Source organism: Danio aesculapii, chromosome 22 (assembly GCF_903798145.1).
Source record: "Danio aesculapii chromosome 22, fDanAes4.1, whole genome shotgun sequence".
Taxonomy (NCBI): Eukaryota; Metazoa; Chordata; class Actinopteri; order Cypriniformes; family Danionidae; genus Danio; species Danio aesculapii.
The window spans coordinates 18,299,383-18,324,614 of record NC_079456.1 but is presented as its reverse complement, the minus strand read 5'-3'; the positions used below and the strand labels follow the sequence as shown (position 1 = coordinate 18,324,614).

Sequence of the window (25,232 nt, the reverse complement as noted above, 5' to 3'; positions counted from 1 at the left end):
AAAGAACTATCACGCCGCCCTCAACCCAAAAGTTAAGTTGCACACAAATTACCACCTGTCAACCATTTTTTTTCCATGGGACTCTGGCATGAATAGGCAGAGCGAACTTGGTCGGTAAAAAAGGCGCCCAACCAACAGTATCTGAGGTTTTCACAAAATTTACTAAGTACAATTGTGAAAGATTGAAGCAGTATACTGACACAGTGACACGTTACCTGATAGATTCAAAAGACAGAAGAGTCGTTAGGTAGAGACAAGATTATAATTAAATATCACGTTTAACAACTATAGTGATACGCGATCCAGTGGTACATCCTTGACATACTGTCCGATGTGCGATTTCAGCGGATGTTCAGGGCTGTTCAGAAATGCTAGATAAGTCTGGATGTGGATCATTTTCGTTCTGAAATGCCATTTTAAAACTAAGACCTATTAGTGTAAACGGGTCCTAAGTGTGTATTTTTCGTGAGTGGGTTTGCGTCGGGGGCGGGGCGGAGCAGGTGTGAGCATGATCTTTTTCCCACATGGAGCACAAAAGGAGATATTTCAAGGAATTTCCTGGCTGCACTATTCAAAATTAAGTTGATTATGACTACAACCATGAAATTAAAACCCTTCTCATTTTTTGTTTAATTTAATGCAGCTTATTAAAATAACTAAAAACTAAAATTAACAAAAAACTTAAGTCATAAATAAAAAATGCACAGCTCACACAAAAACCAAAGACAAAATCTCACATAAGACTTACCAAAAACTAAAATCTAGACTTTTATAAAATATTTTTAATCTATAGTAGGTATTTATTAATAAAAACTATTAATAACTGCAATACTACCTCAGTAATGGTAATAACAGTAATTTTACTATTAACAACAACATTAATAATGACTGAGGCTGTTAAACTCTAAAATGATTAGGAAACCGTAATGGTGCCACACTGATTTAGTGTCAGCAGAGCTTTAGAGCTGCTGTTCAGTGAAGTATCTCATATAATCAAACTCTCCAGCGCAGTAATTTGTGAGTAAGAACAGCAGTCTTACATGTTTCATGATGGGAGTTTCCTAGAAAAGCCTTGTGCTGATATTTGCATCCCTGGTTTCCTGCGTGTGAGAAACTTCCTGTATGACTATAGCTGTCATTTGATGGTGTAATTTCAAGGTATTACTAATGTCTGATTCGTCACTGTCACTAGATATGGGGGAAAAAATGAAAGACCTCTTAAATTCTCTGTTTCTTTGCATATACTGGACTTATTAGGTATGGGTTAGAGAAAAATCATTATTTTCCTTTATTCTATAAGTTAAAAAAAAGAGGATTGTTTTTGACAGCTGGTCAGAATAGAAAAATGTTTTTGTTTGTTGTGATTAAGAAAACTAAGTTTTAAAGGTTCCATAAAATTAAATTGACATTTTTATTTTTATTTAACGCACTTGAGCTCATCCACTCTTCCTGGCAGAGCTGAGATGTATCAAAACGCTATTGGCTGTTTTTTTTAAAGGGGAGGGGCTTCATTATGTCCCACCTTCTGTTCATGTTTTAGTTGAGATTACGTCAAACATCGAATAGAACAAAATGCACATTTCAAAGCACTTCAAGGGACCTCCACTCAAGGGACAGAGGAAATGACACACTCTGTCAAGTTTACATAATTTTATACATTGGTTTCGACTTTAATGAAAATAAATTAAATAAACTCATTGTAACCATTTAACCATGTAATCATTTAGCAGAAAACTGCATCATTCTTTCGCTCACACATATCGCTGTCTGACGTCACGAGGTTGGTTCCATTCCCTGACCTGAATAGATACAGTGGAAGGAAAGGACTGAACACGAAGACTGCGCAGCCTAATTTAATCTAATGCGTGAAGTTGTGGCTGTGGATCCCAGAGCTAGTGCAAAAGCAAGCATCAAAGTTGTCTAATATATATAAAACTATTTATCTGTTTTTTCTTTTTCTTTTTTAATACCTTTCGTTTGATGCACTGTGGTCCACTCTCTCATGCTGGTGCAGCGCTGCATGACGAGGGGATTTACATTTAGACTAATGCAACGATTAAAGCACATGATTCCACGCTTTACTAAGTCACGTCTTTGTGAATTCTGTCAGTACATATTTCCATTTCAAGTTGATCAATTCGATCACTCAACATGTATGTTGGGACGTATAAGCCTGCCATGTAAAAAAACACACTGATCTTGGTTTGGTTTGACATCTCTCTCTCACTGTGGCCCATTTCACCTGCTGGCGTGACTTTTCATCCCCTCTCTTTTCCTCTTGGCTGTACCTGTGCATTGTCATGGGACCCGACCAGATTTCATGCAGCGTGGAAATGAATTTCCGAATAAAGCAGGCGTGTTTGTTTGGTGCTGTCTATGTATGTGTGTGTAAATTAGATACAGTGTGGTGCTGTGTGTTTTTACAGACAGCTTGTTATAGCCACCCCCCAAAATACAACACTGTGTATGGAAAGCATCGTCAATGCACTTTGATGCACCGAGATATCGAATTAAACCGAATTGATGGCATGATAATCGTAACCAAACCGTGAGATCAGTATAGGTTCACACCTCTAATTTTTATATATTGGCTGTTCAGTCCCTTACTTCAGCTGAGGGAACAGAACCAACCCCGTGACATCAGACACAGCGATATTCCAAGATGGCGATGTCCTAGGTCTGAAAGCTATAGTAAAACATGCCATTTTCTTCAAAGTGGTTATATTAATCGAGTTTGGTGTGTGCGTGCGTGTGTGTGTGTGTGTGTATGTATGTATGCATGTATATATATGTATATATATATATATATATATATATATATATATATATATATATATATATATATATATATATATATATATATATATATATATATATATATATATATATATATATATATATATATATATATAATGTATGTATGTGTATGTATGTATGTATGTGTATGTATGTATATATATATGTATGTGTATATATATATATATATGTATGTATATATATGTATGTATATATATATGTATGTATATATATATGTATGTATATATATATGTATGTATATATATATATGTATGTGTATATATATATATGTATGTGTATATATATATGTATGTGTATATGTATGTATGTATATATGTATGTATGTATATATGTATGTATATATATATATATGTGTGTATATGTATGTGTATATATATGTGTGTATATGTATGTGTATATATATGTGTATATATATATATATATATATATATATATATATATATATATATGTTCATTAAAGTGGAAATCAATTTACAAAAAAATGTCAACTTGACTGTGTGCTTCACTTCCCTTTAAGACTTTCCTACTCTACAAGCTGTTATGCAAAAGTTTGTTTCATGCCCCCAATGTTGGTGTCGTGGACCAAAAACAAACAAACTGAAACTTGTTCAGATTGACCTTAATTGGTTGCCGTGTGGACACTGGACGGTACCTAAAATGAATCTAAAAATGACACATTTTTTGCTATTGAATACAAAAACTAAAATGTTAGCAAAAAAAAAAGCCAAAGTGAGTGACATACTCTGACATATTGTCAACTTACACATCATTGAAACTGCAATAACAGTATTATCACAAACGATAAATATTGTACACCCCTTACTGTGGTATTTTCGGGATTCTTTGAATCAAATGTTTAAGAGTCAGATTTGTTTGCCATTGAAATCTTATGTAACAGTACAAATGTCTTAACTGGTGCTTTATTTTTTAAATAATAATTAAAGAGTTCAGATGCAAAAGCCTCTAAATGTCGTCTGAAATTTTCTCAACCTTGTACATTTGTCTTTAGTTAATTCACTTTAAAGCCAATGAAAAGAACTTCTACATCACTATTAAAGTAAAATTACGGAGCCTACACTAAAGAGTCTAAGAAAATGCTAATTTTAGAAGGAAATATCAAATGGTATTTAGAGGTTTTTGCATCTAAACTCTTCAAATATTAATGTGTTCTTGATGGAAAAAGTATATTTGTGTCTTCAAATTAAATACATCATCTACCCCAAACATATTTTAGAACTTACTTTAGTTTTTAATATCTTTATGAAAAAATTATACTTTTAGAAAAAATTCTAAATATGACTGAATTGATATTCAGATAATATTCGGCATAACCAATATATTTCTTAACAAATTAAAAAAATTACATCTTTCAAAAAGTGCTGGTCAGAATATGTACTGTAAGCGAAAAAGCGATAATACTAAATGTTCTTGTATTTTCAGCCATTTAGTAAATCATATGAATGTAAATAAATCTAAAAGTGTGTTGATATTAGAGATGTATTGAATTTTTGGCAACCGAAAATGTTGTTATTTAATTTTTGTGGCTTCAGTCATTGTTGGGGTATTCTTTTAAATATATATCGATATATCAGAATATATTTTGTTATCGTATCATTATGGAAAATAATTATCGAGATTGCATTTTTGCCATATCAGCCAGCCCTAGTTTAATGGGCTATATGCACACAGAGTTTTAATTTTCATCCAGGCAGCCCAAGGGCTTCCGGTTAACTGTCTTTCCGTTACAAAATGGTCACGTTTAAGAGGTGATTTCTTTAAAAATCAGCAATCTTCACTGCCTGTTATATATACACGATATGAAGTGGGTCTCGGATCGGACAACAAGCACTGCATTAAATTCCATTTGCCCCTGCAATGTCTTTAAAATATGCCCGTTAATTGTACCCCAGTATTTTCAATGGAATTTCTGCACTAGCCTGTTGCTATTGATGTCGCTAGTGGTTACAACAGCCTTTCATCTTATTTTATGCTTAAACAACTAAATGCTTAAGTCTATTTAACTGAATCTATTGTAATTACATTACAACATCAATGCTGTAAGAACAAACTTGTGAAATTGAAAATAGTCACATTAAGCTTTCACTGGAGGTTTATCGTTGGCTATAAAACTATAGCTGTGCATATAGCAAATTTTAAGGTAAGTGGTTGCAAACAGTTTATTTCGGCTGAATTTAAACACAAATTAAGTTAATCATTACTAAATTTAATGTGTTTAAACGTGGTCCATATAAAAAAATTCAGTGTACATGTATTTAAAAAATTCTAGTAAAAATGTACAATAGTCTTTGTCTTTTTGCTCGGAAAGTTGTAGATGAGTTAAGTTTGCTTAGTGTTGTTAACACAGACTCTCTCTGACCTTTGCTTGCTGAACGCAGCCAAGCCAATAAAAACATGGGAAACATTCCAGGAATTCTCAGGTCTGATAGAAACCGCTCGCAAAGTATGTCAGGACGCTTGCAGGTGTTTGTTAGTAGTAGAGACTCGTAAAACATTTCGGCTTTAAATAAAGTGTGATGAACTCAACATGAGACAAATCATTGACCGAAATAATCCACTCAAAATGAAAACTCCTAGTTTCTTCTGTCGAACACAAAATATATACATTCTTCCCAAGATATTTGGAAGAAACTGTATCCATTGACTTCCATAGTATTCATTTTTCTACTATATATGTCAATGGCTGCTGTTTGTGCTCAACAAGAAAAAGATTTAAGGAGATTTTAGGAGAACTAATCCTTGTAATCCTCATTTATTTATTGACAATGATGAAATCAACTGGCTGTGCTAAATATGAACTTTGGATTGGTCCATGGTCCTCATGATGGCTGTCCCAGTCATAAATGAGTAGCATTTATAAACTAAATCCTCATATGTAGAAAATTCAGTGATGAATCTCTATCCAATGGCATGCCAGTTATTTTAGCCACTCACCGGATGCCTGCTGAGAGACTTGTATTGTCAGAATGTGTATTGGTTTTTGCTGAGCCGTCGGTGCGGTGTAAGTGTCAGGTATCGATGATGTCACACTCTGGTTCCGCCCCTCCTCCCCCAATACCTGTATGGCAGGAATTCAGCAGGTGTGAGCATGCTCAGTTCCACTCATTCCTTCTCATGCTCAACCGCACTGGAAAACAACAGCCGAGAGCCGGGAATACAAAAACCCTGTGAGGCCCTCAAAATAAAATTAAAAAAACTGCTGAGCTGTGTCTGGACGCTTTGGTAGCTTGTAAACCTATATTGTTGGTGTTTGATCGCTGTTGCAGAAATCTAGCTAACTTCTTGTTTTCTCATTGCAGAAATCCGTCATGGAGGAGATGACGATATGGGAGCAGCACACGGTCACGTTATCGAAAGTAAGTGGCGAGGTTTAATCCACACCTTCATCTTTGCTCCATGCAGGTGCGTCTGAGAATATGACACCGGGTTTGCAGTTTTTCAAACCGCTGAAAGCCGAGAAGGATTGAAGGTTTAGTGGACAATTGTGACACCCTGATTGTCATAGAAGTTTTTTTTTCTTTTCCACCTGTCACTGAGACACACCCAAAGTGTTGGAATGTCAAGTTTTCGGTCATGTGATATTTTTTTTAAGCGTAAACAGGAATTAGCTTCATTCCCAACATTTATTATTTCAGGTTGTGTACATTTCATTTGGTATTTTGAAACATAATATTTTATAGACTATTATTGTTTTATATTTTTATAAAAAATAATGTCTAAAATAATAATAAATTTAACAATAAATAATAACAATAAATTTCATTTTTATTATATTTATTTTCTTAAATATATTATTTTAGATATTTATTTATATATTTTATTTTATTTATTTTATTTGCCTTTTCATGTTTTTGTTTTGCTTGTTCTCTTATTTCTTTTTAAAAAGTTCAATTTTCGATTTATTTTTGTTTTATTTATATTGTTTATTCAATTATTTGTTTTTATTTCTTTTGGCTTGATTTATTTTTCCACTTGTTTTGATCTCTCTTTTCTTTGTTTATTCACGTGCTTATTGTTTTTCATTTATTTATGCTTTCATTTTTTTATTTGTTAATTTTAGCTTGTTCATCCCTTTTCATTCTTTCTTTTAATTATTCTTTTATTCTTTAATCATTTTTTTTATGTTTTTTATTTATTTATTTATTTATTTCAAGTCTTTTTACTTGCTTCTTTTCTCATGTTCATAATTGTTTCATGTTTATACATTTTCTTTTTCTTCTTCAGTCATCCATATTTTTATGCTCCATTCTTTCTTTCACAGGATTCCAGGGTGGGCTTTGGTTTTGCTGTCTCAGGTGGGCTGGACAAACCCAACCCAGTGAACGGGGACGCGGCAGTAGTGGTTTCTGATGTGATTCCCAGTGGTCCCGCCATGGGCCGACTTCAGTAAGTGCATGTGCTTCCTCCTCCACATCCTGCATAAATCCTGTAGAACCTGTCATGTTTGTGTGCAGGACTGTAAAACTAAACACATTTGGCAGCTGATTTTTGTGATAGAGACTCACGTGATTTCTTACCCACAGGACGCGAGATCAGATTGTTATGGTGAATGGTGTGTCGATGGAGAACGTCACTTCGCTGTACACCATTCAGAATCTAAGGAACTGTGGGAAGACGGCCAACATTGTGAGTAAATGACAGTAATGGATAAAAAAATGGTCTAAAAGAAGTGTAGACAGACAGTCCAATACACAGACAGACCAACAGACAGATTGCTGGATCAATAGACAGACTGATGAATGGATAGACCGACAGATGATGAATAGTCCAATAGATGAATGGATAGACAGATGGATGGATGGATGAATGAATGGACAGGTAGAAGTATGGATGAATGGGCAGACGGATGGATGGACCGAGGGATAGACACAGACAGACAGGTGAATGGATAGACAGGCAGATGATGAATATACAGATGGCTGAATAGATGGACGGTTAGAAGTATGGATGAACAGACAGATTATGGGTTGACTGGTCATGGATGCATGGACAGATAGACTGATGATGAATGGATTGATAGACAGATGGATGGGCAGAGAGATGGATGAATTGATGGGCAGATAGACAGATGAATGCATAGATAAATAGAGTGATGAATAGATAGTCAGACCAATTAGCGGATGGAGAGACTGATCATGGATGGATGGACAGATAGACTGATGGATGAATGGATGGATTAATATATAGACAGGCAGATGGATGGGCAGATAGACGGATGGATTGATACAGATGAATGGAGTGGCATAGACAGAGAGATGAATAGATAGACAGAACGATTAGCGGATGGATAGACTGATCATGGATGGATGGACAGATAGACTGATGATGAATGGCTAGACGGATGGATGGATTGATAGATAGATAGATAGACAGACGGACGGACGGACAGATGGATGGGCAGATAAACAGATTGACTGGTAGATAGACAGATGGATGGGCAGATAAACAGATGGATGAATTGATAGACAGACGGATAGACAGAGAGATGAATAAATAGACAGACAGATTAGCGGATGGATGGACTGATCATGGGTGGATGGACAGATAGACTGATGATGAATGGATAGACGGATAGATTGATTTATAGATAGACAGATGGATGGGCAGATAGATGGACAGATGAATGGAGAGACGGATAGACAGATGAATAGATGAATCAGACAGATTAGCGGATGAAAGGACAAATGGACTGACAGACAGACTAATTGTAGACGGATAGACAGATGATAAATAGATAGACGGATGGATGAATAGACAGATGGACAGATGGGTAAACGGATAGATGGATGATGAGTGGATAGACTGATAGACAGATGGATGAATGGATAGACAGATGGATGGATTGATCGGTAGAAAGAAGAATGGATGGATGGACGGACGGACATGGGTAGACAGAAAAATGGATGGATGGACAGATGGATGATGAATAGATAGACAGATGAATTGATAGATGGATGGACCGGTAGACGGTCAGATCGATGGATGGATGGACAGATAAATGGATAAACATACAGGCAGGTAGTGACCGATGGACAGACTGATCAATAGAACAACAGATGAACAAAAAGAGAATTGGAGAAAGTGCAGAATGCTAATGATAACACACAGATGAGTGTACTGAATGAATGTTTTGCTGGTGTTGTAGACTGTGAAGAGGCCGCGCACAATCCAGATTCCTGCCAGCAACAGACCCACTCGCTCAGCCTCGCAGTCCAACATTTTAGACGATAATGGACCTCAGTACAAGGGTCAGCGGGGCACCGACACCACTCGCACCCGCCGGGCCCGAAGCGTCACTCCTGACCGCAATGGCCACGATCTGCCCATCACATCCGGATACAAGCGGCTGCCCAATCAGGACGTCCAGAACAAACCCATCAAGACCACTCTGATTAAGAAGAAGCCCACAGACGGTCAGTGCCTCCTGCCTTCGAGTTGAATAATAGCTTGTGGTTTTTGGCAGGTTTTTAACCTCGTTTCCCTGTGTGTAGAGTATGGAATGAAGCTGGGGAGCCAGATCTTCATCAAGCACATGACTCCTACCGGTCTGGCTGCCAAAGAAGGCTCGCTTCAGGAGGGAGATCTGGTTTTAAAGGTGAAGAGTAGCTTCTCAAATCAATTCAAATCATCAGCAGCAGCATGTGTACTATGATGAGGGAAAAGCTTAGGTGCTGGCTCCAGACAGTGCAAAATACAACAACATATTCCAAAAACAAACAATATACTGTTAACAGTGTTGACAATAATACGTTAAAGACATTAAATACAGGAAAGACGATAAATACATTAAGATAAACACAAATAAGCACAGATAGACAAGATAGGCATGGACATCTTCACTGTTATTATACTGTAAATATTATTATAATTATTATTATTATTATTCTTTTGTTTTGCTTGTTTGTTAGCTTTCTTGAAGGTTTCAGCATTCATAATTCTTATAGTTTCTTTTGTGAGTGATGCTAACTTACAATCTTACAATTCTGAGATAAAGGTCAGAGTTAAGAGATGATACGAGTGAGAGATGTATAAAATCAGGTCAAAGAAAAAAGAGATGATCATTTTGAGATGAAAGTTTACAATTGAAAGATATAAACAGAAAAAATGACTGCATGTCTACAAATAAAGGCGGATATTTTTCTGAAGAGGTGGAAAAGTATTGCAACACATTTAGAGGTTATTAACCTATCACCAATGTAATCTGAGGTATCTACATAATGTACAAATGTAAATGAAAAGTATTTATAATGCAGTGTTTCCTCTAGGATCTACCAACTACCTGTGGCATTATTTCAATGACAAATGTCGTAAGCGCAGTATTACAACATCGCATTCGCATTTATGTAGTAGCCTACGAGCATGCCAATCTCTTTGCTTGCGCGCAGATTTCCTCTGCTCGTGCACAAAACTTCTTGCACACCCTCTCAAATATACACTGCTCAAGCGCAGAACTTCTTTTGCATTCTCAAGTAAACACTGCTGAAGTGCGACTTAGTGCATTTATGTAACAAGGATGTCTCAAATTTATTTGATCTGCAAGGAATATTCACGAATGTCTCCAATAGACCTACAGAGCGATATTAATGCATCCTGAAGTAAAGTGAAACGGCTATACGTCGTGTTTGCTGGCCTCCCGCATCACGCACCTGTCAGTCTGTCAGCACGTAACCTTAAAAGGTAAACAAAAAACGCACAGCACTACTACTGTTACAGAAACAATTGTGCTGTAATAATTCGCTTATCTTTTAATACGCTTTGGTAATATCACCTGCTATTAAAAAAAAAACACGACTGAATGTGTTGAATGAGAAGCTTTACAGTAGCCATTGGATCAATTTTGGCGTGGCACCCCGCCATGGAAGAATGAATGTAGCGGAAACCATGTAATGGTTTAGTAATACATAGTCTTTAATTTAATGACCTGTATTAGAGGTTTTTTGAAATAATACAGCGGAGCATTAATTAGATGCATATTTTTCGTGAAGCAATTGATTTGAGGTAGCCTGCTATTTTTATTTGACGAAGAAAAAAAAAAACATGATTGGAAAAAACAGCTTATGCAAGTTAAAAATATCTAGGGCAGGACTATTTATTTTACTCTTTTTATGTAGTTTATTCTGTTGTTTATGTAGTTTATTCTGTCTATGCTGTTGAAAACACTGCAGATGCTTGAAGATGCTCTGTTATGTTCTGTATGCTAATGTTCGCATGTTAAATAAATCAGTATTTTAAAATTCAATATTTAATGTGTCTCACAAAATAGACACGTCAATTATTATTTTTAATTAAATAATTTTTATAAATGATAAATAATTTAATATTAATCTGACCAGTTAACAGTTAATATTTGGTTAGGGAGCGGTGGTTGTTGGTTGGCAAAATTAACCGAAATGATCCCAACATACACTGATTAAGTGTAACCTTGATTAATATCCCGTCCAGATTAACGGCATGACCACGGAAAACCTGTCTCTGCTGGAGACAAAGCACTTGGTGGAGAAGTCCAGAGGAAACCTGACCATGCTGGTGCTGAGAGATGACAGAAAGTTCCTGGTCAGCATCCCTGAAGTGGAGGACAGTCCTCAAAACAGCTCCGATGAGAGACGGGAGGACAGCAGCTCTGAGCTGGAGGGTAAAATTGATTTATTTTTCTTCACACGCAGATTTCTGTATTTGTCATTTATTTTTCGCCAATTAGCAAAAAAATAATAATAATAACATCGATTTGGGCTTAAAATCTGTTAGAACTCCATTAATGCTGACTTTTTTTTATTGATTTTTTTTTATTTTTTAATTTTCCGGTTTTTGTTCTGTTGTTTTTTTTATAATATGTTTAGCTGTGTCTTTGTTTTTGTCTATGCTTATTTTATATATTTCTTGTTTTGCTTTATTTATTATTCTGTCTGTTATTTTGAAGTTTGTTTGTGTTTTGTTTAGTGTGTTTGTTTGTTTAACAGTGCTCTTGTTTCTCTATGATTTAAAATAAATATTTTGATATTGACGACTAATGTTTTTTGTAATATTTTGTTTGTGAACTTGAAGAAATTTCAGACCTGGATTCGGACCTTCCCATTACAAACCGAGCATCCCGTCGCAAAGACCGAAAATCTAACAGGTGAACACCTCTACTCTGAACTTCTCTCTTTGAACTGTGATCTTTGCGCTAACAGAGCTTATTGATCAACAGAAACCGGGCTGATCCTGTGTCAAAAAAACTTGAATCTCCTCCTCTGCGCTCAACTCTCACAAGACCTGCTCAGTCTATGCCTCCTCGCAGAGGTGAGTCTTAAACGAATCTCTCTGTGTTTTGTTCTTGGATCTGAAGGAAAGGAATGAAGGACATTTGTAAAACTGTTAAATTTAACATCGATTTTTAGATCACAGCTGTTTTTAGCTTCTTTCATTGTTCAGAATTGTATATTTAAATGTTTGACTGAATTTTTTTTTTCGTCGTCTTCAGTTCCCTCTGAGTCTGAATCTGATCGTAGCAACTCTCCTCCACCATCAAGACATGACACTCTCGATCACAGAAACAAGTAAATATAATAGAAATGCATGCAGTTCTGTTGCATTGTTGTACAGTATATGATATTTTTATATTTAGTTTGATCAGAAATGATGAATTGGAACTAAATATCTGCTTTGAACAATTATCTTATTGTGTTTTTGACTTTTGGTTAGATTGGCTGTTTGCTTTTCAGTTTTTGTCTGCATTTTTTATTCGAGTTTTGTTTGTTTTTTTGCTGTTTGTCAATCCCTTTGTTCTGTCTATATTTATTTTTTTCTACTTCTATTTATTCATGTTTTTTTTTTTTTTGTTCTCTCTGGTTCTTGTTTATTTCTCAGTTTGTTTGTATGAGATGCATGGTTCACATGTTTCTGTTTTGTCTGCTTCAGGGTTCTCTCTGGGTACTCCACACTGCCAAACCCTCGAGCTTCACCCATCACCTCCTCCACCACATCCCGGCCTCGCAGAGGTCTGCTTTAAAACACTCTGAATTGACCATATTACAAACACACACCAGTTCTGTATTCCTAGAGTTCACTCAATTACGATGAATCACACAATGATGTATATAAATGTCATCGATAAGTTAATCAAAGAAGCTTAATGACTGTTTGTTTTGTGTGAGCAGCCGTTTCTGAGTCAGATTCAGACCGGAGCGCATCTCCACCGCCCAGACGTGAGAGTCCCAGACCTGATAACCACTCCAGATACAAGTATGAGCGCATGTCACCCAGCCCAAATACTAATTAAATTAATAATTTAATAACTAAATAAATACATATTAAAGGGATAGTTCGCCCAAAAATTTTAATTTACACACCTTTTACTCACCCTCAAGTGGTTTCAGTCCTTTAAGTTTCCTTTGTTGAACACCAATGAACATATTTTAAAGAAAACATTAAGCCATTGACTTCCATAGTAGGAAAAACAAATACTACGGAAGTCAGTGGTTACAGATTTCCAGTATGTTTCATTAGTGTTCAACAAAAGAAAGAAACTCAATCAAATAATAAAAATAATATGAAATATCATATTTTTTCATGCATTGTTCCAAATATGCATGGATGGAGAAATAACTAATAATAATAATAATAATAATATATTGATCTAAATAATCTTCTTTTCTCCCAGGGTGCTTCCTGATCTCCCTCCTCCAGGTTTAAAGCCTTCGGCTCTCAGCATGTCTCAGGATTTTCCTCGCCGCATGGCTTCACCTTACAGGCCTCCACCTAGAGGTGATTTTCACCACTAAAGCCCAAAGTATAATTTGGTTTATATGCTAGGCTATGTGCACAGTGCCTGTGGTGAAAATGTCATCTTCAGCACAAAACATCAATAGTTATGGAAGGCCAACATATCCAAAAGTCTTGCTATTGGCTTGCTATATACAGTTTGGCTATGTTAAGGTGGCAGACGAAATATTCCCATATATCTATGCCTAAACATAGTCATAAGCTAGATATCCATCACCCTTTCTTAATGCGCATATTGAAGTATTATGTGAGAAACGTAATGTGTAATGGAAATGTGTGGGAAATGGCAAACTTCAAATAAAATCTTTTTGGACTTGTGCGAAAGAGGGTTAATGCAAATAATTGGGGATGGAAATACATTTGCCGAATAAACTTTGATTAGTGAACATTACGCCCATGTGAATCCATTATTCTTGCATTGTTCACTTTTTGTTGCTTGGTTACCAATACTACAGAGAGCTTCTCTAACAACTTTTTTCTTTGAAAACTTTGAAAAAATCCACACTAAGATGAAATCCCAGCTATAGATAGAGTCATTTTAATTGGCTTTTGTGGTTAACTCACTGACACTTAGTCAAACTTCAGGCATTTTATTTAAAAAGATTTTGGCTCTGATTGCTTTCCATACATTACATATGCATACAGCCCATTCAGAAATACAAGAAATGGGATAGAAAACAGCAACAAAATACAGAAGGCTTTAAACTCTCTTTTTTCATGGTCAAACTAAATGTGCCTACACATACTACATCCAAAATGGTCAGAATTGATGATCAAGCTGTGTATTTCTGTACACACATACACATATTAAAAAAACAAACTCAAAAGTCCTGTGCTAATACAATGAAAAAGTAGCAATTGCGTTTTGGCCCTAATGGCCTTCCATTCTAAAGTATTCATACAAAAACCAAATTATACATGAGATTTAGTGCACTTCAGTTTCACCATATTTGTTGTTCTTCTAACACACTCATTCAAGAGCGTGTCGCTTTCATACAGATGCATCAGAGTCCGAATCTGTATTTTTTTTTTATTCAATATCCAGTTTGGCTATGTTAAGGTGGCAGATAAAATATTTTTATACATTTATGTCTATGCACAACCTTGCATTACATAGGAAAATCTAGTCATAAGCTGTGCATTTCTACACACACACACACACACACACACACACACACACACACACACACACACACACATTTAAAAAAAACATGCTCAAGTCCTGTCCTATTAATACAATGAAAAAGTAGCAGTGAAGTTTTAGCCCTAATGGCCTTCCATATTAATGTATTCATACAAAAGCCAAAGTATACATGGGATTTAGTGCACTTCTGTTTAACAATTTTTGTTGTCCTCCTAACACACTCATTCAAGAGCATGTTGCTTTCATATAGATGCATCAGAGTCCGAATCGGACGAAAGTGCCAGACCTCAACGCAGACAGGGGACTCCGGCCAGCCAAGAGTCCCGCAATAGATACAGGTACACATGAGGGACGCCTCACTGCCACTTTTTACCCAACTCCCATCGGGCTCTTTCTGTAGGGCCGACCATCATCCTGCATACGATGACAAAGAAACGTTCATTGTTGTTTTCGATTCATTTCGATTATGTTGCTTGTATACGTTCATGTATTTCTGCTTTATTGTGTTTCTCTGGAAATGTGATTATGTGTGTGTGCTTTTAAAAATAAAAGACACAGAATAAACCCGCTTTCTCTTGTAGTATGTTGTATTTATGTCACTTTTAAATGGAAATATATTGAAAGTCAGTCAGTATGCAATCACATAACACCACAAACAGCTTATACTATATAAACACATTATGTAGAGAGATTTATAATGATGTAATGAGACCAGAGATCTACATATTGATCTTTTTTTAATAAGTTTAGTTAAGTAATTTCTACTAGTCCATATGAATCATTGATTTTTTTGGTACTTAATTTTGGTCATATAATTAGACATGAAAGTGAAAAGTGCCCCCATTTCAGTGAGAGAGAGAAAGCCTGAGGTGAATATCTCCCTCTGTTCCTAATCATCGATGATTTTATGTTAGATTCTACTTTCTTTATGGACAAGCATAATCATTTAGTGTCCTTTTTGCTAATTTAAATAATCATTTAGTGTCCTCTGGCCTCTTTCTGTTTCAGGGCTGCCCCTGAAGTTAAGGCAGGAGCGGTAATGGAGCCCCCAAAATGGGCGAAACCCTCAACTCCTGCACAGAGAGGTACGCAAGGACCATGAAGTGACTATTCAGAGCTAAATATGAAATGCAAATACTAGGAAAATTATTTTATGTAATTAAAATTAAAATCCTTATATATCCTGAAGTACATAGTACAATTTATAAATATTTAAGTGTTAAAAATATGTACAATTCTTATTATTTTTTATATAAATGTTATTATTTTTTTAATATGTTAATGTTAATATAATTATATATATTGTTTTATTGTATGAACACTAACAAAATGTATAGAATATAGATTTATTGAATGTATAGAATATGCATCAGAATATACATAGTCTTTAATCTGAAATATGCTTTAAATATTATTTTCATAAAATGTTTTATAATGAAACATTAATGGTAGAATATGAATATTAATAAATAATATTTTTATTAAATTATATTAATACTATTAATTGTATTACAAAATATTATATATTATATATTTATTATATAAAAATATGAATATTCATGCCATAAAATATACAATATTAAACCTTCATGTATTCATTATGTACATTACTGTAAATGCTATCATTTTTCGTCATACTACACAATATTCCTGCATTCGTTCATCTTGAATATCATTGGCCATTAAAAAAATTGCATTAAAGAGAAATATAATGGTTTACAATGGTGTCTAACTTGACTTTATATTTCATCAGCTCCTTCAGAATCTGAATCAGATGGAAGTTACAACTCTCCACCCAGACAAGCTCCGTCTCCAGTCAGTAAAAGCTCCAGAATCAAAGGGTATGAGCTACTAATGTTCTTCTCTTTATTTCCTATTGATATCATGCATATAAAGGTAACATTGTTTTGCATCTTCACATTGCCTCAGGCCTGAAATGCAAATGCCAATCACCAGCATCCGACAGGATCCCCCACTCAGAGCCGCTCCTGCCAGACCACCTCCTGAAGGTCTGAATACAATTTAATTCAAAAATAGATAAAATATTTCTGCATAAACACTCACTGGCCACTTTATTAGGTACACTTTGCTAGTACCGGGTTGGTCACTTGAGGCAATAGTTCAGCCAAAGTGAAAATTACCCCATAATTTACTATTCCTTGCCCATTAATTCTGCTCCAAGATTATCTTTGGCTCTCTCACTAGCATTTAAATGATCTAAAGACAAATATTTATGTGTATGGATCAGTAATAATAATAAGTAAAAGCGTATGTACAAAGTATATTTCCCTACACTTATAGATTCCATTAACAATGACTTTGAAAGTTGGAAAACACTACCATTATCATTGGGAGGTAGAATAAATACCATGAAAATTAATGTCTTACCTAGATTTCTGTATCTCTTTCAGTGTAAACCTTGTTTTTTTGACTAAAAATTGAACTTAAATGAACTAATATCATCATTCATATGGAATAGGAAAGATGCACACATCCGTAAAAGCATTCTACAGCGTCACATAAAAGATTATCATTACCTAAAATTCAGTATCACTACTAGGCAGCTGATATTCATGTTATTTTATACTGATCTAACTTCAACAAATCATAGTGGCCCCAATTGGTTCTCATTATAAAATGGCGCGTTGTCAATTATAGTCTCTTCACGCCCTGCTTTGTTCAAAACTCCCACCATCCGAACCTAGATTTAAATATTCTTTAAATACAGTTGCTAAACATAATTTAATCAAGCTATCCTCTATGTTTGTGACTTTCTTCTTTCAGATGAACACAGTTGAAGTAGTTTTACATTTTTGTCCTGGCTCCTCCATGCTCTTTTGAATAGGGCCATTTTTTTCCAAAAGTGCATTAATCCATTGTCTAACTAACCCACATGCAGTCATATGGTTAACACGCGTCTTATGAAGTAGATCGATGTGTTTTTGTTACGGAAATATTTCTAATCTTTCTATATATATATATTGTTATTATACAATTATTATTCTAAATAAATAATAGAAATTAATCCTAAATGTAATTGGGAAACAATATAAAGACACAACTGGAGTGATGTTAAGATGATATAAGAAATCTTTTGCATAAATATTAATACAATGAAATTCTATAGTCTTAGACCTGACTCATGGCTGAGAACTAGGTTAATAAAGTCTTACCTCCCTGGCTCATCATCCCTCCTTTTTGCTTCATACAAAAATCACCATCATATCATTTAAACTTTGTTGCGTGCCGACACCTCCATATAAAAGACTCCTCTTTCACTACCGGGACTTTCACCGGGAGTAGAGCTGCACGTCAAGCAGGAGAGGTGTGTGGGTGGGGCGCGTGGGTATGTTTTTTTTTTTATTTGCGCACATGCTCAGTTCGCTTTTTGATTAAACTACATTGTTTTAATCAGCGTTGGTTCTGTTGCACATAGAGAATAACTTTATTCTGAGATTACCACTTTTAATAAATACACACATATGAAGTAAATTGTATCTCAATTTACTAGGGCACGTGCCCCAGTAAATGGTGTCTAGCAACGCCCCTGCTCTACAGTATGAATGCATCTTACATCATGCGTTAGAAATGATCAAAAATGTGCGTTCGGCCACTGCTGGAAACACTGATTTAGAGTTTAGAATTGAAATACTGGAAATATTTCTGTTACAGAAACAAATTAAACGGCTTCATATAAAGGCTGATTTATACTTCTGCGTCAAGCGCACGCACATGGTCTGGGACAGCCTTCGAGCACCTCTCAAAAAATGTAACTACTGTACACGTCGCAACGATGTGTAGCACAAGCTCTGTGATTTGGTCGGCTTGGTAGCGCTGATGAGTGTGGGCAGAGGTGAGAGCCACACAAACCCATCAGAGCGAGTGTTTACAAGTGTCAAGTCCCGTGAAGGAGCTCCAGATGGAAACTGTTGTTTTGTGTTTACCTTATGATTAAAGTTGTTACACGTCTGCCGGTTCCCGCCTCTGAATAAACGAGTTTGGGCCACTTGTATGCGCTGTGGGTCATGCCAATCACTCGTCGCAGAAGTATAAACCAGGTTTAAGACATGTTTTAACCCCCTGGAGGTGTATGGGTTAGTTTGATGACAGCTTTATGCACTTTTTTTTAGGATTAGAAGTGTCAAAAGTATCGAGTTCGGTACCTACCATTTTAAAAAATACCCCTTTCCCGCATATTACATATAAGCGCATACTTAAACAGCGCTGATTGGCCATTGTGTTCATGTGCTCAACAGAAATGACTGTAATTGGCTGTGAAAGTCATCAGTTCACCACTGTCCACCGAGTGCAAACTAGTGATGGGAAGTTCGGATCATTTTACTGACTCTGACCTTTCAGTCTTGTTCATTGAGATGAATTAATCTTTTTTTTTTTTTCTGAGTCATTTCGCTCATTTCCTTTAATTTGCCAAAAGATTATTAAAATGTTACAAGTTGCTTCCAAACTCATCTACAACTACACCAAACGTCGATCACACTACAATCAAATCATAACTAGAATGATATAATAAAGAGAACATAATCATTTATTGTTTACCTGGTCTTTTGTTTATGATTATGTCAGCTCACCTCTTCTGACAGGTCTTTAAATTTGAGTGGTTCATTCACGTCACACTGACGGTCCCATATAAGCTTAACCAAAGCACACAGTCTGAGCCGAAAGGAGCCATGATTAATTCACCTTTCAGGTCTTCTGGTTTTTGAGTCAATCATTCATCACGTGACAGCATGTAAAGAGAGATCACTCAAATCCGAGAATTCGAGAAATGAACGGATCAAATCTTTTTCTGGCTGTAAATGCGTATGATTGGCTTCTGTCTTACACGTAATGAATGAATGACAGAAGACTCGAAAAAGGAACAAATCTTCTCCTCCACCTGCACAAATGTGCGCATGGGCGAATGAACAAATCACTCCCTGAGAGGACTCATCATTGACTCGAGTCACACTAAAGATTCGTTCAAAATGAAAAATGGTGAACTGATAACCATCATAGCCAATCACAGTCATTTCAAATCATTTTCACTCATTTTAGTGCTTAAATGTTCGCCGTGAAATTGGCGTTTTTAAAATTTCAGTACCGATTGGTACCGAACCCCCGCCAGGATAAAATTGTAAACTACTTCAACTGTGTTCAACTGAAAAAAAGAAAGTCATATACTTTGAAGATGGCTTGAGGGCGAGTTATTTATGGGGTCATTTTTGGGTAAACTATTCCTGTTCTGATGTTCCGTTTACTGTCATGTGATTGTCGGATTAAATATTTAGTTATCAAGCCAGCTGCACAGATATACCTTAATAAAGTTGACTGCATGTACCCTTTGTTTGCCTTTGTGTGATAGTATTTTTTCCTTGATTCTGCAGATTCCTCTGACTCAGAAAGAGCCCCGTCACCTCTCAGGAAATCTGACAGTCACAACAGCGATCACAGGTTTCAGAATGCCTCTCATTTCATTTACAATGGAGGTCAAAATTACAGAACAACCTCCAGTTTCCTACATTTTACAAAGATCAGTTCTGCCCATTATCCTGGAGAAAAAAAAAGCAGTTTTTACATTTTAAATGTATATCCCAGTGGGGACCTTGATGACAAAACAACATAAAAATCTGTGGTACCACTAAAAATCAGACTAAAACTAAATTTGAGACATGGCAAAATGACACGTCTCATGCTGCTAGAAGCTACTCTGAGACTGCTGGTGCCGTTACCAGGCAGTTACATAAGAAGCCAAGAGAAAATTCCTTACAGAAATCATTGCATTAAACCATAATAATCCTGTTCAGGACTATTGACTGATTAAACGTTCCACAAACTCTGTGTTAATGCCTCCTGTGCTACCTTTGAATATTTTTCCAACTTTTTTATTAATAAGATATGTTCCATTAGGGCCCTTATTCAGCCTGTTGCTAACAATCCTTTTGTTTTCCTACACTGCTCTGCTGTGTTTGACGAGTTTGAGCCTGTGACTCCAGATATGCTACAGGAGATTGTCAGTCAGAGTGTCATCCTTGTGCTTCTTGACTTAACTGCCGTCTTTGACAATGTGGATCAAGAAATTTTAATTTCCCGACTGAAAAAGTGGGTGGGCAATAAAGGGGCAGCTCTTGAGTGGGTTAGGTCCTATCTGGAAGGATGGACGTTTAGTGTCAGCATTGGGGATCATGTCTCTTCCCCTGCCCCTCTGTTTTATGGAGTCCCACAGGGCTCAGTATTAGGCCCTCTTCTTTTTTTCCCTCTATCTAATCCTCCTTGGGTCAATAATTAGGAGGCGTCTCCCGTTTTTCCATCTGTATGGTGATCTGTATTAGAAAAAGTGAGACTGTGGGATCATTGCTCCAGTGTCTAGGGCCCCATTTACACTGTCAGGTCTTGATGCCCAATTCCGATTTGTTGCCTATATCTGATTTTTTTCGCCTGTCCATTTACACGTTCTTTTAATTGTGACCCATATCTGATTAATGTGTTCACACTTGTTATACAATTTACGATGTAGCGCATGCGTAAAGGCGGGTTCTTGCATCTGCGCCACACTAGCCACGATGGAAGAAATTGTCTTGCTTTTAGCTCTGCGCAATATGCGAAGATCGCCCAACTTTAATATGATTTTGAGGTGGAGGAGGAGGGAAAGGGCCGTCATCGCAGCTTGCGCCTATGGTTTATATATGGTGTCCTCCACCATTTAGAGGAATTTGTGGGTACGAGAGAGATCTCAGGTCTGGTGGGAGCAAATTGTGGCGACTGACCACTTTCCTCCTCCATGTTTCCTGTTGTTGTTGTTGTTTACCGCGTCATCGTCTCCACACACGCTCTTCCTTCTATGTCATTAAACCGCGGAGAAGTACCACAATGTCGGAGGTTTAATGACGTACAAAACTGAATGCCTCAATAAATCCGATTGGCCTGTTTACATGAGTTGCATTGTCACACATCCGATTTATATCTGATTTATTTCCACATATGAAGGAGGCCTGAAACCGATCTCTGAATATCCGAATGCATGTGTTTTTTTGATGTTTACACGGTCATAGAACAGATACAGTCTGTCATATATGAGCAAAAAATCGGAATTGGGTCACATTCAACTGGCAGTTTAAACAGGGCCTAGATGACAAAGTCCTGGATGGCTCTTAATTTAAACCTCAATGAAAAGAAGATGGAAGTCAGGGTTTTTGGGGATACTACTGTGACTTCCACAGTTGATTTGAGTGACCTACTGTAGCACAGCACATCAAACTGACCATCACAAATCTTGGGGTTCAACTCGATCCTGACCTAAAGTTGGACAGCCAAATAGGTGCAGTGGTCAAGGCAAGCTTCTTTTCTCAGACTACTGAGAAAAATAAAGTAATTTCTGTCAAGACAACAATTCGAAACTGTAATCCATGCCTTTGTTACTTATTTCCAGGCCCCTGTCCTGTAAATGATTTTTGACGCCAATTTTACATGTCAATTTGATGTTGTTTTGATGTTAAGCTAGTCAATTGACATCAAACCGATTTGCATTTTTCACATGTTTTTTGATGTCGTTTTGACATTAAGGTGCCCACTGGCGTATATATAAAAATATCCAGGTCTACATTATTTTCTAATAGTTTAACTGACTGGAATCAATTATTCTGCTTATAATACAATAGTGTCCACCCCTAAAGATACTGTTCACATTTGTCAGGTTGTTGGTCTTAAACTGCTCCTGTGTGTAGGACTATTTGCTTACACATCTAATTCAAAGCCTTCTGTTGTGTTTTGATGTCATTTGTAGCTCTCATTTAACTGAAATCATTCAGTGTAGTGATATGGAACTCTAAATGCGGCCAACCTGCCTGAAACTACTTCAGCCATGTGTTTATCTAAAAATAACTGCACACATTAGAAAGTTCAGCCATTCCACAGCCCAGTAGTATAAATGTGTAAATAATCCACACTTAAGATTGCAAATTTTGTCATAGTGAAGCTGTGAGAAACTATGTGTCAATATCAGTAAGTGTTGGGAAGAACAGGTGTGTTTGTTTTGGAATTGAGTCAGCGAACACTGTGGTTGCCAACAAACAAGTCCTCAAGACATTGTACAAGATCACAGTCACTTATTGTGTGAAATTTCTTTCAGTTTCCCACGTGCTAATGGGACTCTCCGCTCGAACGTCTCCATCCCCAACCACACTGCTCTTACTTGTGAGTACCTTCAATCCAAAAGCACTCCCATAATGCATTGCAACTTATAAAGTGACTATCGAGTACTTAATTGCAACCGTTTTGTTTCAGCTAAAGCTGTAGAAGAACCACTTTATGTGCTTCCACCAGACGCAGTGCCAACACCAAACCTGGGGTGAGAAATTGTATATTTCATTGTATACACAGACAAGACAAGACTGGTCCATGTTTCACCTCAAACTAAAGGGAGAAAATAAGAATACATTTTTTTGCATATAGAAATTATTTTTATATATCTATGATTTATTTATTAATTTGTGTATTTATGTATCTATTATGTTTTCATTTATTTATTTATCTTTTTTGTAATGGCAATGAAGTACATAAATACAGAATAAGCATAAAGGCAGTAAAGCTAATTGTGCAGAGGCTTTACATATAATTTATTTATTATTATTGTTATTAATAGTTGTAATATTTACTGTATATACTTGATGTAAATTAGCATAAACTATAGACAGTAATGAGGCATGTAAATTCTTAATATTTAAATTGTTTTGCTTAAATGAAAGTGAATACAACTGTTCTATCATAAAGTATATTTTAATTGTATGTAATTTCTACAAAAGTACAAAAATAGTATTTAAAGTCTTTATAATTGATGAAAAAGACAAACATAAACATTTAAATAATAGTGATGTAATTAAAGACTAATTTAATTGATTTTATATCTATATATTTACTATTAATATACTAGTTTACTATTAATATACTAGTAAGTATAATTCATAATTTTTATTTACATTTTTGAACATTACACAAAAGCAATATTACATGAGTAGCAGTGCAATGTGGCTGTATAGGCACTGGTGTGAGGTGCGTTGGCAATATACAACCACTTCGCACTGCTCTGAGTGTGATATTGCATTTGTACAACAGTTCGATGGCATAATCGGGTATATAAAAAAAGAAAATCAAACACGGAGAGTCTCAAAAACTTTTTGTATGAGGAACTACTTTCTTCCGTCTTTCATTCACATCTGCAGCTGATGTCGGAACAGCAGAAGCCCTTACAAATTCACCAACGTCACTTTAGAGCTAGTATTTGAATGATTATCTAGCATAATGTCTAAATTGAAGACAAAGCAGATGATTTTGCTGACATTTTAGGATTTTAAGGCTGAACGTGACATGAAATGATATCAGTCTACAGAGATATCTCCCTACTGTATTACAGTCTATTACAGAGTACAGTATTTCTCTGTTGCAATCGGGAGATTACAATAATTAACCCCGAAAAAAGCAGCACAGTCACTACCAGATTGCTGTTGTGTTTGTGATCAGAAAAAAGCTAAACATATGCAGACATTTCTCCTTTCTTTGTTTAATGATCTCGTCTGCATTGGCAAAGCAGGAGACTAGAAAAAAAAGGCCAAACCAAAAAGTAACTCAACACAAAATGCACACATTCTTGAGATGCGAGTCCCATCTCACACTCAATACACTACAATTATATGGTATAGAGAGAAATTGACTTAGAAAGTCACTTACCTGTTTAATAATGATTTAATCAGCTATAGTTTCAAATTACGCTGGGTTATTCCTCCTCTAAAGGCTTATTATGTGGTCTTTGTCACCATCTTGTGGATAGACAACGTCAACCATCTGCTCAATGACAGGCTAATAACTGTCTCAGAAATTATTTCTCTCAAATATATTTTAAATATAAACAAATATTTTAAAATAGGCACTATCTTTATAAATAAACTGTATAGTTGCAATCTAAAACACTACATTCTCATCTAAAAAACCTCAAAAGTCCATAATGTTGCCCAAAAGCCACAATATTAGTCAAACTGTAGAGTGTCCTCTGCTTGTTGCTGTATGTGGGCGGAGTAATACACAAGGGTGAAGGGTTAAGAGGCTGGACAAATGTTGTTACTGGCAGATTATCACACTGCTATCAGCCAATCAGATTCAAGAACCACACAGAACTGTTGTGTGTGTGTGTGTTTGTATATATCTTTATATATATATATATATATATATATATATATATATATATATATTTATATATTTATATATTTATATATTTATATATATATTTATATATATATTTATATATTTATATATATATTTATATATATATTTATATATATATTTATATTTATATTTATATTTATATTTATATATATATATATATATATATATATATATATATATATATATATATATATATATATATATATATATATATATATATATATATATATATATATATATATATATATATATATATATATATATTTTTTTTTTTTTTTTT

General features: G+C 35.5%; 1 protein-coding gene across 3 annotated transcripts in view; it reads left to right on the top strand.

The window, feature by feature from the left end:
- The window catches only part of tjp3 (tight junction protein 3), a 38,711-nt gene that overhangs the window by 7,392 nt on the left and 6,087 nt on the right, over window positions 1–25,232 (top strand). Inside the window, exons 1-20 of one of the 3 annotated variants that reach the window (XM_056447632.1) lie at window positions 5,905–6,002; window positions 6,135–6,191; window positions 7,097–7,221; window positions 7,359–7,461; window positions 8,981–9,248; window positions 9,327–9,430; window positions 11,278–11,467; window positions 11,878–11,950; window positions 12,023–12,114; window positions 12,296–12,371; window positions 12,733–12,812; window positions 12,972–13,056; window positions 13,475–13,578; window positions 14,991–15,078; window positions 15,749–15,825; window positions 16,494–16,581; window positions 16,670–16,749; window positions 20,125–20,191; window positions 22,866–22,930; window positions 23,021–23,084. In XM_056447632.1, the coding sequence (XP_056303607.1) occupies window positions 6,144–6,191; window positions 7,097–7,221; window positions 7,359–7,461; window positions 8,981–9,248; window positions 9,327–9,430; window positions 11,278–11,467; window positions 11,878–11,950; window positions 12,023–12,114; window positions 12,296–12,371; window positions 12,733–12,812; window positions 12,972–13,056; window positions 13,475–13,578; window positions 14,991–15,078; window positions 15,749–15,825; window positions 16,494–16,581; window positions 16,670–16,749; window positions 20,125–20,191; window positions 22,866–22,930; window positions 23,021–23,084 (1,877 nt within the window). In that variant the 5' untranslated portion in view covers window positions 5,905–6,002; window positions 6,135–6,143. Of the gene's footprint in view, window positions 1–5,904; window positions 6,058–6,134; window positions 6,192–7,096; window positions 7,222–7,358; window positions 7,462–8,980; window positions 9,249–9,326; window positions 9,431–11,277; window positions 11,468–11,877; window positions 11,951–12,022; window positions 12,115–12,295; window positions 12,372–12,732; window positions 12,813–12,971; window positions 13,057–13,474; window positions 13,579–14,990; window positions 15,079–15,748; window positions 15,826–16,493; window positions 16,582–16,669; window positions 16,750–20,124; window positions 20,192–22,865; window positions 22,931–23,020; window positions 23,085–25,232 lie in introns of those variants that run through there. The other 2 variants (XM_056447633.1, XM_056447634.1) reach the window with 2 other exon arrangements.